Genomic DNA, 14,894 nt, shown 5'->3' on the forward strand with positions numbered 1-14,894 from the left:
TATGGAACAACGGATTGGTTCCAAATCGGGAAAGGAGTACATCAGCATCAAGGCTGTAGATTATCACCCTGCTTATTTAACTTATATGCAGAGTACATCATGAGAAATGCTGGACTGGAAGAAACACAAGCTGGAATCGAGATTGCCAGGAGAAATATCAATAACCTCAGATATGCAAATGACACCACCCTTATGACAGAAAGCAAAGAGCAACTAAAGAACCTCTTGATGAAAGTGAAAGAGGAGAGTGAAAAAGTTGACTTAAAACTCAACATTCAGAAAACTAAGATCCTGGCATCCGGTCCCATCACTCCACGGCAAATAGATGGGGAAACAATGAAAACAGTGACAGACTTTATTTTCTCGGGCTCCCAAATCACTGCAGATGGTGATTGCAGCCATGAAATTAAAAGACACTTGCTCTTTGGAAGAAAAATTATGACCAACCTAGACAGGATATTAAAAAGAGAGACATTACTGTACCAACAAAGGTCCATGTAGTCAAAGCTATGGTTTTTCCAGCAGTCATGTATGGATGGGGGAGTTGAACTATAAAGAAAGCTAAGCGCCAAAGAATTTATGTTTTTGAACTGTGGTGTTGGAGAAGACTCTTGAGAGTCCCCTGGACTGCAAAGAGATCAAACCAGTCCATCCTAAAGGAAATCAGTCCTGAATAGTCACTGAAAGGACTGATGCTGAAGCTGAAGCTCCAATATTTTGGCCACCTGATGTGAAGAGCCAACTCAATGAAAAAGACCCTGATGCTGGGTCTTTCTTTCACTTCTGATGCTGGGAAAGATTAAAGGCAGGAGAAGGGGATGACAGAGAACAAGATGGTTAAAAAGTGAAAGTAAAAGTGAAGTCACTCAGTCGTGTCCAACTCTTTGTGACCCCATGGACTATAGCCTACCAGGCTCCTCCTGTCCATGGGATTTTCCAGGCAAGAGTACTGGAGTGGGTTGCCATTTCCTTCTCCAGGGGATCTTCCCGACCCAGGGATCAAACCCTGGTCTCCCACATTGCAGGCAGACGCTTTACCCTCTAAGCCACCAGGGAAGTCCGAGATGGTTAGACAGCATCACCAATTCAATGGACATGAGTTTGAGCAAGCTCCAGGAGACGGTGAAGAACAGGGAAGCCTGGCCTGCTGCAATTCATGGGGCTGCAAAGAGTGGGACACGACTTAGCGATCGAACGACAACAGCATCCTCTAAGCATGTAAAGGGGGAAAGCTACTTATAGTGCTTCTCAAATGCAAGATTGCCCAAAGATATTTTACTGAATGAGGCACAATTATTAAAATTACATTAAAGTGAAAGTCGCTCAGTCATGTTGCAACCCCATGGACTATACCATCCGTGAAATTCTCCAGGCCAGAATACTAGAGTAGGTAGCCTTTCCCTTCTCCAGGGATTTTTCCAACCCAGGGATCAAACCCAGGTCTTCCACATTGCAGCTGGATTCTTTACCAACTGAGCTATCAGGGAAGTCCCCCTCCCCAACACACACACACAAATTACATTATCGTTAATATAATAAACACATAGAAACAACTGTACTCAGAGCTTCACAAACCACAAATATACAGCTGCCTTGCTACCACTAACTTATAGGCACATTACATTCCTACAAGCACTTAGCTTTTTTTTCCCCTCAGCGTTTGATACCACTCTCTTTCAGGCAGGTATGCTTTCTTTTGTGCATTTTATTGATTATTCTCATCTAGTCCACAAAGCCTTTTTCAATGCTCCTTCCTCTGAACTCCTATGGCATTTACAATATAGATGAATCACCTGGCATTTCTCTAATGCCATCTTATGCTGTTAAGTAAGTTTTTCATGTTGCTATGTCTCATCTCTCCAACTGCATTATAAGCAATTTAGGAATGCTGTGTGTCTTTGAATCTCTCTAGTGTCTTGAGGTGTCTTGAGTTAGACTATAAGCTCCTTGAGAAAAGGGACTTTGTCCATCATTTTGTTTTCCAAGGTAAGTCCTGGAACTGTACCCAGACATATAGCATACAACTGATGACTATTTATTGAATGAAGGATAATCATATGAATACTGGGTGCCCAAGAGATAACAGCAATGTGCTCAGTCACTCAGTTGTGTCTGACTCTTTGCAATCCCATGAACTGTAGCCCCAGGCTCCTCTGTCCATGGGGATTCTCCAGGCAAGAATACTGGAGAGAGTTGCCATGCCCTCCTGCAGGGGATCTTCCCAACCCAGGGATCGAACCCAGATCTCCTGCATTGCAGGTGGATTCTTTACTGTCTGAGCCACCAGAGAAGCCCAAGAATACTGAAGTGGGTTCCCTATCCCTTCTCCAGGGGAACTTCCTGACCCAGGAATCTAATCTATCAGCTGGAGCTATGTTTGAATTAATTTTCCAATAATAATGTGATTTTTGTTAGTAATTCAAGATAAATCCGTGACCTAGCACTGTCTGCCCTAGGATACATGAAAAACCCAAATACACACAAAAAGTAGAAATCATAGTTTCTCTTCCCGAGAAGTCCATGCTTCATTTCCATGTCTCAAGTACTGCAGCCTTCCTCTTATTACACCCTTTTCTTATCCAAGCATGCCTTTGTAAGGGGGGGAGGGTAATCTTGCCAAAGATCAGAGCTAGTGTTTTACACTGGAATTTAACCCATATCAATTAGCACAATGACACAGCCCACTGGGATCCTCTTGCAGGGATGGGCACCAAGGGCAAACAGGACTGTTGGCTTTGATGTGCATTCCAAGGGGTGGGTATGGCAGGCACATCCCTTTCTGCTAAGATCATCGACTCTCAGAGACACCCACTTGACACTGGAAATCCCCCATCCTACTCCTCCATCGAAATTCACAGTTCAGTAGGAAAATGCCTATTCTTCATTTCGTATGCTACTATGGCTGGGGCAGGCCAGTAGTTCACGTGTTTTCTCCTGTTTGTTTTTCTGCAAAATCACTAGACTTCTCCAGCAGATTTATTTGGGAAGAATTCCCTTCCACTGAAGAAATGTGTCTCGCCAGGGGTTCATCCTCTAAATATATTTTCTGAACTCCTGTCTTTCAAGGAGGAACTCTAGTTCTTCCATTCTGCTTTTTGGTTGGCGGCTGATGGCAGCACCAAGTTCTTACTCAGCGTTCACTTTGGAGAGGGGTTCTTCTGGTTTGGTGGCCTAAACACCAAGGGGTGACAGCTGCAAGCCCGCAGTGTTTTCTTGACAAACTTTGATCATCAGCTAGTTCACAGGCAAATTTCTCTGACTCACTGAGTATTTGGTACATGAGAAAATAAACTGGCTCGAGGCATACAAACTAAGAATGGGTGCATTTTCTAGGGATTATACTAAGGTTTTGTAGGATTATATTTCTAGTGCAAAGATCTTTCTTAGCACACACTGTCCAAATGAAATCATTCGCCCTCATGAACAATTTTCTGGTTTTTGTTTGCCTTTTTTTTTTTTTTTAATGTTTTATGGGTTGGCTGTTTAAAATAAGTAACAGAAAAATTATGGCTATTAAAAACAGAAACTTAATATAAAACTAAATAAACTAAGTTGGTTTTTAAAAATTAAGTCATATTTATTCAACATTCGTATTCAGCCTACAGATTTTGGTTATACGATATATATGTTGCCACACTTTGCACTCAAAAGTTTTCGAAGGAAAACCTAATGTCTTGTCCTCCAAACTGCTCCTATTCCTAATTTCTCTATTTCTACCATCTCTTCCAGCCACGTAAATTTAAAGCCACCATCCTCCTCAAATCCTCCCTTTCAGCTGATCACCATTTCTAATCATTTTCCAAATCCGATAGATTCCACCACTTCATGTCTCTGAGATGGAATGTTAGCATGACCTTATAACCTAAGGCAGGCCCCACTCGAGTCTGCTCTACCCAAATCTTTGTAATACATCATTGGACCAATGTTCTTTTTCAATCTGTCTTCTAGTCACTACTGGCCCCAGTAATAGTAAAACCATAACCCCTAACCCACATACCCTTGATCAAATGACCCTTTGCTTACTGCTTCCTCTGTCCAGAAGTTCATCTAACTCTTCAAAGGCTTTTCTCCCCAGAAAACTGTCTAAGATCACCCTGATCAGATACACCCTCCCTTGAATCTCCAGAGCTTGATGCTTGGCCATCTCTCATCCTGTGTTCCTTCCAGTTATTTGTGAACTCGATATGATATCCTCCTCCTTCTCCAGATGTCATCTCCTGAGGACTGAGAATATGTCTTACTCTTGCCCAGAGCTTCTGCAGTACCCACTGCAGAACATACAGTATGAGCTTAGCGCATTGAAAAATGTATCATTTCTGAATAAATAATATACTATTGATTCAGCTGAAATGTCCCACTACTGGACCCATTGCTATCAAACCCAAGCAAATGTCTGCCAGCCTCAGAAGATATCCCAGTAAGATCGTAAATAGCCTCTCTTAGAAACCACAGTCTCATTGGCCCACACTATACACTGCAGGGCAAAGCATTTCAGTCCTTGGTTTAAACTACTCGTTGCTCAATTTTAAAGATGCTTATGATAAAATCTTTAGGCACAACTAGGAATATATATTAAAGGACTGAAAAAAAGCATTAGCTAATGTTTTTAAAAGACTTACAACATTGATATTAGTAGATGACAAAAATAATAAATATGTTATTGGTTTAAGAACTGTTTTTCTAAAGTAAAACTAATATTGGAGGAAGGATGAGCTTCGTGGAGTTTTGTAGTTATTATTGTTTTTGTTTGTGATACTATTCCCTTACAGTATCTGACGCTTAATTATAATGTTCAACTTTGGAGTTTCTTTGGTGGGCATGTGAGCATGCTTTCAGGTCTAACCAATGAAACCTCCAACTCAAACTGCCTTAAAAAACAGTGAACATTTATCACATATATATTACGTGTAATATATATTATTTATAAGGTTAAAAATATTTATTATCTATCACAACAGTAAGTAGAGTAGCTCCTCAATATTGATGATTCAGTGACATGTGACATCTCACAGACCAGGATTTTCCCATATTTCTCCTCTGTGTCCTAAAGCTTATTGCTCTTGAACTTGCTCTTAGCAACAACCGGAGCTACCTGCTTGCTTGTTCACTTCTAGTGGGAGAGGACAGAGGGGGCCTCTCTCCTATGCATAGAAGAAAATCGTCTCTCCCTTGAATCTGATTTACCAATTTAGGCCAAGGATGAACAGTTGTCTCCAGGGAAACACCAGGCACCAATCTGCTTACCTACCCCTCAGCTTCTAGAACAACTTCTAGGAAGGAAGACAGAATTTCCATGGTTGGCCAAGGCTAATTATAACCATTTTGGTGGTGGTGGTGATGGTTTAGTCGCTAAGTTGTGTCTGACTCTTGCGACCCCATGGACTCTAGCCTGCCAGGCTCGTCTGTCCATGAGATTCTCCAGGCAAGAATACTGGAGTGGGTTGCCATTCCCTTCTCCAGAGAATCTTCCCTACCCAGGAATCAAACCCAGGTCTCCTGCATTGCAGGCAGATTCTTTACTGACTGAACTACAACAAAAACCAAATTGGTATTATAAAACATATAACAAAGGAGGAGTTGAATGGATGCTGTTGAGTAAGTCATAATCACAAATATGGATTGGTTTAATTATGTTCAAACAATGGAGATGAGTGCCTTAAGTTAAAACTACAATATTTTGAATATAGAATTTTTAAAGGATTTGTATGTTCACTGAGTGAGATTTTGTTCTAAACAGGTATCTACATTTCTCCAACAGAACCATCTCCAATGAGGAAATGGTATTTATTCGATGTAGGCTGTACGTTTTCAAAGGTCAGGGACCGTGTCTATCTTTCTCCATGCTCTATTCTTAATGCTTAGTACAGGGCCTGCTACAGGTGAGATGTTCAAAATAAATAAACATTATTTAAGATGTTCTTAAATAAACAGTAAGTAACTTGCACTAGAACAGGGCATCACATTGAATAGTCAGCCTGGGTACCATATTAATTTAACTCTAAAAGACATCAAAGGCAGGTTATTATAGAACCAAACTAATTCAATAAACAAAAACCACCTAATAAGTTGCTGTGATGGTCCAAGTTAAAGATGTTCTCTAACCCCAGCAAATGTCCATCATAACACTGCTATGGACATATCAAGAAATACTGATATTTTTATCTTTATCTTTGGCTTCCCAGATGGCTCAGTAGTAAAGAATCTGCCTGCCAATACAGAAGATGCAGGAGACTCGGTTCAATCCCTGGGGCAGGAAGATCCTTTGGAGAAGGAAATGCAACCTACTCCAGTATTCTTGCCTGGAAAAATTCATGGACAGAGGAACCCAGTGGGCTACAGTCCATGGGCCGCAAAGGGTTGGACACGACCGAGCACACATGCACACTATCTTTATCTTTAAAAAAGAAGTCAAAGCACTTCAAATCATCCTTATAGGAAAGTTGAGCATTTGAAACACAAACCCAGCTTTCATCTGGTAGCTGCAATTGTAATATTTAATTCTCATGAGGTCTCCTATCAGAAACCACTGCAGACATTCCCAGAAAGACATCACACAATATGATGGGCCAACCAAAGAGAATGTGGTCTCCTAGATTTCCTTTAGTTTCGATAGTAAAGAAAAGAGGGATTAAGCCAAAGCTTTCCCTCTCTGAGCCTTCATCTTTCTGCAGACTTTCTGGATAAATGTGACCCAGCTGTCACACTGACCTTCCAGGACACTGGTACTTCCCGCTCCCAAATGCCATGAAGCAGTCCAAGAAAGCATGCTTCTCTAAATTTGCTTCTTTCCAACGTTCCTGTGGGAAGAAAGCATTTTTTTCCCCAAATCAGTCTTATATAAATAAGCTTAACTTTATTTCTCTAGGCTAAAAATGATCTTGTACAGCTAATCCTTGCATATAAAGTTGCAGGGTTGTTGGTCATTTTTTCCAACCTGTTATTAATATCAGCCACCATTATGTTTTTGGAACATGAACTAATAAATAAAAAGGTTTAAAAAAGAAATTTTCTTAAGTGGCAAATGTAAATGATAATGTAAATCAACCACAGAATTGACCTCAGAAGAGGAAGAATATTTATAATAAGGCCCCAGGCTCCATCATAAAATTGCTCTTGGTAATAAATTTAACAAGGAGACACTGACAGCCCTCCCAGTTGGAGAAAGCTTGGTGTGTAGAATGAATACATCTGGATGCCATTTTTGACAATTTCACCTAAAGGCAGAGAGTGGACTAAATGACCTCTTAAAATTCTATTTTGTGCTGTAATTCCTCAATTCTAAGAAACAGCAGAACACAGTTTTAATTTGCTTCATTTTTATTTTTTGTATTCCATGGAAACCAATAACAGAAGCAATTCCCTGAAGAACATGAAATAAGGCTTCTATCAGAATCAAGCATGTTTACTTTGCCACGTCCTGTTCGTTTCAGATAAAAATTTATTTTAAAGTGGGTGAAGCTTACTCCAAAAATTTCTCTGATTCGTAAATGTTATACCGCTTATATTACAAATCTAATCTGTGCTTCATAGCTTTAGTTACCAGAGAAAAATATGACTTCCTAATGCTAATAGCCCTAATTGATTTATGAATTCATGTTCTTAGCAGTAAGAGGAAATCCAAGGACAATGTACATGGGAAGAGACGACTTACAGGCTTGAACAGGTCGGGTTCAGGAAAATACTTTGGATTTCGATGTAGCCAAAATGGAGACAACATCAATAAGTCACCAGAAGGAACAGTGTAATCCTACAACAGAAAAATCAGTTCCAAGTCATGTTTTGAAATTTGCTTTAATGAGATCGTGGGTCATTTAAACTCATCCTACAACCATATTCGAGAGAAGACATATCCATGGTATAACTGATGGTAAGACAATCTCTTTCCTGGATGGCTCACTTCTATTTTCTAATGCAGGCAATTACTTACGTCTAATTCTGACAATCAGTTAAACATACATATATCTTTGGTTACATGGGGGAAGATAGTAGATAAATGTGAAAATTTTAGTATTATATTTATTAGTTTAAGTCTGCTCTAATGTGAGGTCTTCCTTGGTGGCTCAGATGGTAAAGAATCCACCTGCAGTGCAGGAGACCCAGGTTTGATCTCTAGTCAGGAAGATCCCCTGGAGAAGGGAATAACAACCCACTCCAGCACACTTGCCTGGAGAACCCCATGGACAGAGGAGCCTCGTGGGCTACAGTTCTTGGGGTTGCAAAGAGTTGGGCACAACTAAGCAACCAAGACATACGCTAATGCAGCTTTTGATGTTTGATATCAGGCTTCTCAGGTGGAGCTGGTGGTAAAGAATCTGCCTGACAATGCAGGAAACGTGGGTTTGATCCCCGGGTCAATACCCATGGCAACCCACTCCAGTGTTCTTGCCTGGAGAATCTCATGGACAGAGGATCCTGGTGGGTTGCAGTCCATAGGGTTGCAAAGAGTTAGACATGAATGCAGTGACTTAGCATGTGTGCACACATTGGGGTTTGCAGCATGTGGGCTTGATGATTCTGAGGATACTCAGTGGATTCTGAGCAGAAAAGACTAACTCTGAGACAGACACTGGCCATATTAGCACTGAGAACAGGGGCAGTGGGTATCCTGTCATTGGGAGTGCTGATGACAGTGTAAGGGAAGGGGCAGGGAATTCTCTGACTCCAGCAGCAGCAGCAGGTAGGGCAGAAAGAAGTCGAAGACAACTGATTAGGAAGACACAGGACAAAGCATGCGCTGTGTGCTTATTGGGTTTGTTTCACGTTTGAGGTGCTGGTGGTTGTGAAACTGATGATAAACATTATGTTTCCTGAAGCAGCAGAGTCTGCATTATCCTTCTCCATTCACCTTATAATAGGTTTTTTGATATATAACATGTGCACGCTTAGTTACTCAGTCGTGGCTGACTCTTTGCGACTCTTTGGACTGTAGCCTGAGAACTAAACACTGTTTCACAAAATCATCTTTATACGACTTCCCTGGTGGTGCAGTGATAAAGAATCTGCCTGCCAATGCAGGAGACACAGGTTTGATCCCTGATCCAAGATCCCATGTGCTGTGGGACAACTAAGCCCGTGTGCCACAGCTACTCACCCGTGCTCCACGACAAGAGCCGCTACACAATGAGAAGCCAATGCACTGCAACTAGAGAAAGCCTGCACACAGCGATGAAGACCCCGCGCAGCCAAAAATAAATAAATAATAAAATTATAAAAATAATCATCTTTATATCACCTTCTTCAGGAGCCAGAGGACAAAGAGCTCCTGCACGGTGTGAGATGGCTAGAGAGCCATCACCTCTACTGAGGTGAAGATATTTTACTAGTAACTCCCCGTGCCAAGTGGCAGAAGCCACACCTGTTTAATCCTGCAGAGTTTTGAAGTCTTCTCAAGGTATTTGCAAAACACTTACTTGAAATCTACGTATTTAGAATAGCAGCATCTTACAGGTGAAAACATCTCTTTTTATGGAAGCAGGGAGTGGACAGGGGAGGGGAGGGGGCCGTCACTGTTTAACCCAAGAGACCCCTGTTGGTTCCCATGGGAGCTGAGTAGTACTTGAGTCTGGTGGTTTCGGTACCAGGATTGCTAGAGAGTTAGATCAAAATGAGGAGAGATGCAGGCATTTGCTTCTGTCCTCTTAACATCTTTAAAGTGGAAAGAGACCTGTGAGATCCCACTTCTGTGTGTTCACTCCACCTCTGTTGGAACTGAGGCTAGAAGCATCACAACTGGTTCTGAAGTCAGCTGGGGAGGGCCCTGATATGTTTAGGGGCCGCCCTGGGCCAGGTGTCCAGTCCGGGCAGCCACCACCTTCCCCTCCCCACCCTCATAGCTCCCTTCAGTGGCTGCTGACCTAGCATCGTGACGTGTAGACACTGACTGCTGCAGCCCACAAAGCAGGCCGGTAGAGGAAGACTTCAGAAGGGCCTCAGGAACAGCAGTCGTACTAGCAACAGGGAGGAGACTAGAAAGAAGTTCCTGTTGCTGCAGCAAATGGTAGGCAGATGAGGGAGTGAGGAGGATGTGAGAAACGGGTGTATCAAAGGAACCGTCTGAGCAAATGGACATCATGATGTCTGGTCCAAATGGTCCTGTCCTTGCAACGTGGCAGATGAAGAAAAAGATCAAGAGAGAGATGAAACAGTCAGAGGACTGGGCACAGACCATGAGGAAGTGGAAGTCACAACTTCTCTGTGTTGCAATAAGTGCACCTGTCAGGTAAGCCAAAGTGATCTTGACCAGCCCACCCCATAGGGATGCCGTGAGGTCAGATGAACCTCATCTGCTAGTCCGGAGATGAGCTTTCTTGATGAGCAAAGAGAAGGAGTCTCTGCTGTAAATCAAGAAGGATGTCAACACCTAAAGTGGTGCAAGGAATGCAGACTCTACTTCAAGACGAGTAGAGTCCTGTAAAGCAAAGCATCCATCAGAGGAGCCCGACCCCAAAAAAGCACACTCTTTCTCTTTAGCTCTTGGGCCAGAAGCTTAGCTGGTGTGAGCTGCTTAAAAAAAAAGAAAAAGAAAAAGAACTTTACAAAAGTGTATTCTTCTGTATAATAAAAAACTGCTCTCTAGACACTTGGGAAGATTCAGGAAAATAGAAAAAATAGAAAACAACCAGAGTTCTGGCAACAGAAGACAGTTATCAACTGGCTAGACTTCCCTCCAGTACTTTTAGCTAATAACAGCAATTTAGGTTTTTGTTGTTTTTAAATGTGGTTTATTGTTTATATCTGTGTGTGTGCTTAGTCGCTCAGTTGTGTCTGACTCTCTGTGGCCTCATGGTCTGTAGCCTGCCAGGCTCCTCTGTCCACAGAATTTTCCAGGCAAGAATCCTGGAGTGGGTTGCCATTTCCTACCTCAGGAGATTTTTCCAGTCCAGGGATGGAATCCGCATTTCCTGCATTGGCAGGCACTTTCGTTAGCACTAGGACCACCTGGGAAGTCCATTGTTTATATATGCTGATATGTATCATTTACAAATGCATAAATAAACCCAGTATACACATATTATTGTTTTTGTCCCTATTGAATAATTTTTGACTCCTACTTTGTTCACTTGATATTATAGCCTAAGGATTATTTTTATATTATATATTCATATAAAATAATTTTCTTTCCAATGGATGCTTAACTAATCATTTTCTACTATTATTTTTATAACAAATAATGCTATCACAAGTATCTTCTTTCACAAAGCACTGTTCATATAAAATCTTTTAACAAAGATGTTCAGAAGACATGAGAATATACATGTCCTATGTCTTCTGAATATCTAAGGCTATCATACATATTGCTCAATTGTTCCCTCAAATTTTGTAGCAAGATATGTTTCTAACTGCAATATATGAGAGTATCAATTTCATTGCCCTCTTATCTGCTAACCTGACATTTTAAATAGGTTCTTTTTTATTGCTGGTCAAGAATTTATGTCTTAGCTGAGTATTTTTCATTTTAAGTTATTTTCTTCCATAAAATTTGTGTCATGTCCTACCCTTAGTAATCTGTGTAATATTAGTGCTTTACTTATTAATCTGTGATTCATTAACATTTGCATTGTGCTTATACTGATATTTATTCTTAATTTTTTGGCTTACATTTAATTTAGGTTATACTTAATAAGACATGTTACATTTTGATATGGTACAGTCTGTTCATCTGCATTGTGGTTTCACTGATTAATCCTAAACCTAAGAAGCCCTCTTCTCTCCAAAATGATATTCATGTGAAGTGAAAGTCGCTCAATTGTGTCCAAGTCTTTGTGAGCCCATGGACTATACAGTCCACGGAATTCTCCAGGCCAGAATACTGGAGTGGGTAGCCTTTCCCTTCTCCAGGGGATCTTCTCAACCCAGGAATAGAACCAGGGTCTCCCACATAGCAGGCAGATTCTTTACCAGCTGAGCCACCAGGGAAGCCCAAGAAAACTGGAGTGGGTAGCCTATCCCTTCTCCAGTGAATCTTCCTGACCCAGGAATCGAACTGGGATCTCCTGAATTGCAGACAGATTCTTTACCAACTGAGCTATCAGGGAAGCCCTCTCTTCACAATAGTGGCTTTCAAAGGTGGGGGTAGGTCTTCTGGGAGTCTGGAGACCTTTGCAGAGAATCAGCTACATCAAAAATCAGTCTTGAATAAAAGACTTATTCAAAGTATAGGATGGTGGAGGTGGTTCAGTCACTAAGTGGTGTCCAGTTCTTACGACCCCATGAACTCCAGGCTTCTGTGCCCATGGAATTTTCCAAGCAAGAATACTAGAGTGGGTTGCTATTTCCTTCTTCAGGGGATCTTACCGACTCAGATATTGAACTCGGGTCTCCTGCCTTGTAAGCAGTCTCCTGCATTGCAGGTGGAATCTTTACTGACTGAGCTACCAGGGAAGCATAACAGGCCAATGTATTTTAATGTAACTAAGTACAAAAAAAATTCATTGATAAAATTTCAGATTGCAACAAACTTAAAAAAGTATCTGTTGAGTTTTAGTGTAGAATCAAAGAATAGCCACAAAGATATCTGAAAAAGGCGAATAAAATACTCCTTCCTTTTTTGGTTACATGCCTGTGGGAAGCTGAATTTTTTTCATTTCCATCAGTAGAAAACAATATATCACAACAGATTGACAGCAGACACATATATGGGAATTCAGTTATATTTGCAAACACTTGAAATGATGCTGTTCTATTTTTTATGTGTTTTGAAAAATATAGTCATGTTTCATAAAACCACATTATTATTTTAACATGTATTAGGTTTCTTAGTTTTAAAATGAATTACTTGGTGACTGAACAACAACAACTAGATAAACATTTTAATAATTTCTCAGCTTTATTTTCCAGTACAGCAAATCTTGATAGATATAATTCATATACACAAAAGCTCTTTGAGGCTCTTAATAATTTTGTAAAGTAGAAAGGGGCCATAAAGGTCAAAAAGTTTGAGAACTGTTATTCTAGAAGCTAAAAAAAAAAATACCCATTGTTAACCAATCATCCCAAACCATATATTAATCTCATTCTTCTTCAGGGACTTAAAAAGATTTATCTATCCAATATTACATATTCTGCATGGCTTGTGTCTTTGTTACTTATCTAGTCTGTTACATTGACCTGACTATCACGTCTGACACCAGTATCATGCCATTTTAATTACTGTAGTTTTGTTACATGTTTTAATACCTTGAGAATATAACTAATATTCCTTAATTATTCATATTTTCCAACACTTTTTTTGGTTAGTTTTTTCCTAGGTGGGGCTTCCCTGGTGGCTCAGAAGGTAAAGCGTCTTCTCCCTGCAATGCAGGAGACCTGGGTTCAATCCCTGGGTCAGGAAGATCGCCTGGAGAAGGAAATGGCACCCCACTCCAGTACTCTTGCCTGGAAAATTTCATGGACGGAGGAGCCTGGTAGGCTACAGTCCATGGGGTCGCAAAGAGTCGGACATGACTGAGCAACTTCACTTTCTTTTCTTTCACTTTCTTTCCTAGGTATTCTTGCAGATTAACCTGGTACTAAATATGAAACCTTGAATAGACAGCACAAGTAGAAGCTTAAGAATTTTGGAAAGGTGGCATAATAAAGAGAACGATGGAACAGAGCAAACCAAAGAAAGCAGATAAAGTTTGTCCATTCTCACTTATTCATATATATATATAAATATATATAGAAGTAATTACGAGAGCAAAAATATATATCCTGCTCAGACTCCATTAGGAAACAGCAATGGAGAATACTTCTAGAACTCATAGCAAGGAAACTTGACCAGTTGTCCAACGGGTCAAGACATAGGTGATCCCATCTATGAATGTTTTTATGGTCCAAACTCCTGGGAACATGTTAATATTTTCAGCAAAGATATTCTACTTTGTTTCAGAGAATATTTGATGTTTAAAAGAACCAAGTTGTGTTCATTTATACTAAGAAGATAATCAGTAATGTGCACAAAAATTTAGCTATAGGAATGTTCATCTTTACACTGTTTATAATAGTGAAAGAATGGAAGCCACATACATATTCAAGAACAGAGAACTGATTTAAAAATTTATTTGGTGTCCATATATTCAATATTAAGATTATGCTGTAATTTAAAATGACATAAATGTCTTTTTTTGATTAAAAAAACTATTTTGGATCTATTATTAAATAAAATAAAAGTAAGTTGTGAGAAAATTAGCTTGGTGTGACCTCAATTTATATTTTAATGAACATACTATAGGACAAAATTCTAAAATTACAATAATATCAAAATGTTCACAGTGGTTATCTCTGACTTGTGAGATTCTAAGCAATTTTTAATTTCTTCTTTTAGCTTCTCTTTATGGTCTTTTTCTCCTCTAAACTCTGAAATAGAAAAATTCAGGTATAGATCTAACAGAATTTGTATAGGATCGGTAGGCTTAAAATAACAGTAAAAACAAACATCCACTTGTCTTTGTCAGACAATTAACTATTCTGCAATTCAGCTACTTATCTACTGGCCAGGATATAAATAAAGCTTAATAAAAATTCAATAACAATTATATTGAATAGTAATATTCAGAGTGATAAACACATTGTTCTATTTAACTGCATGAAGTTGTTTGATTATTTCCAATCAACATGTATATTTTTTATTATATAAATAAGTTTATTATACAAATTATATATATATTTAGATTTATAAATATTTAAATATATATTCATTTATATCCATAGTCTAATATAATTAATATTTTGATTATTAAAAAGAAAAAACTGTTAAAAATCCCTTTAAAACTCAATGCTACAATTTGCATAAGATCAGTTAAATAAACTACATTTCCTTTGTATTTAGCAAGTAGCAACTTGTATAAAATTTGGATTTTTTTCTCTCTTTTGGTTTCTACTACCACAAAATTTTCTTCATTTAAATCCAGGCA

General features: G+C 39.6%; 1 protein-coding gene across 3 annotated transcripts in view; it reads right to left on the reverse strand.

The window, feature by feature from the left end:
- The window catches only part of LOC113881982 (24-hydroxycholesterol 7-alpha-hydroxylase), a 118,917-nt gene that overhangs the window by 51,923 nt on the left and 52,100 nt on the right, over positions 1 to 14,894 (reverse strand). For all 3 annotated transcript variants that reach the window (XM_027525110.1, XM_027525109.1, XM_027525111.1), the window contains 2 exons: positions 7,652 to 7,747; positions 6,709 to 6,797 (listed from right to left, as the gene is read on the reverse strand). In XM_027525110.1, coding sequence (XP_027380911.1) covers positions 6,709 to 6,797; positions 7,652 to 7,747 — 185 coding nt within the window. The remainder of the gene's footprint in view (positions 1 to 6,708; positions 6,798 to 7,651; positions 7,748 to 14,894) is intronic.

The sequence above is a fragment of the Bos indicus x Bos taurus genome, chromosome 23 (genome assembly GCF_003369695.1).
Source record: "Bos indicus x Bos taurus breed Angus x Brahman F1 hybrid chromosome 23, Bos_hybrid_MaternalHap_v2.0, whole genome shotgun sequence".
Classification (NCBI taxonomy): Eukaryota; Metazoa; Chordata; class Mammalia; order Artiodactyla; family Bovidae; genus Bos; species Bos indicus x Bos taurus.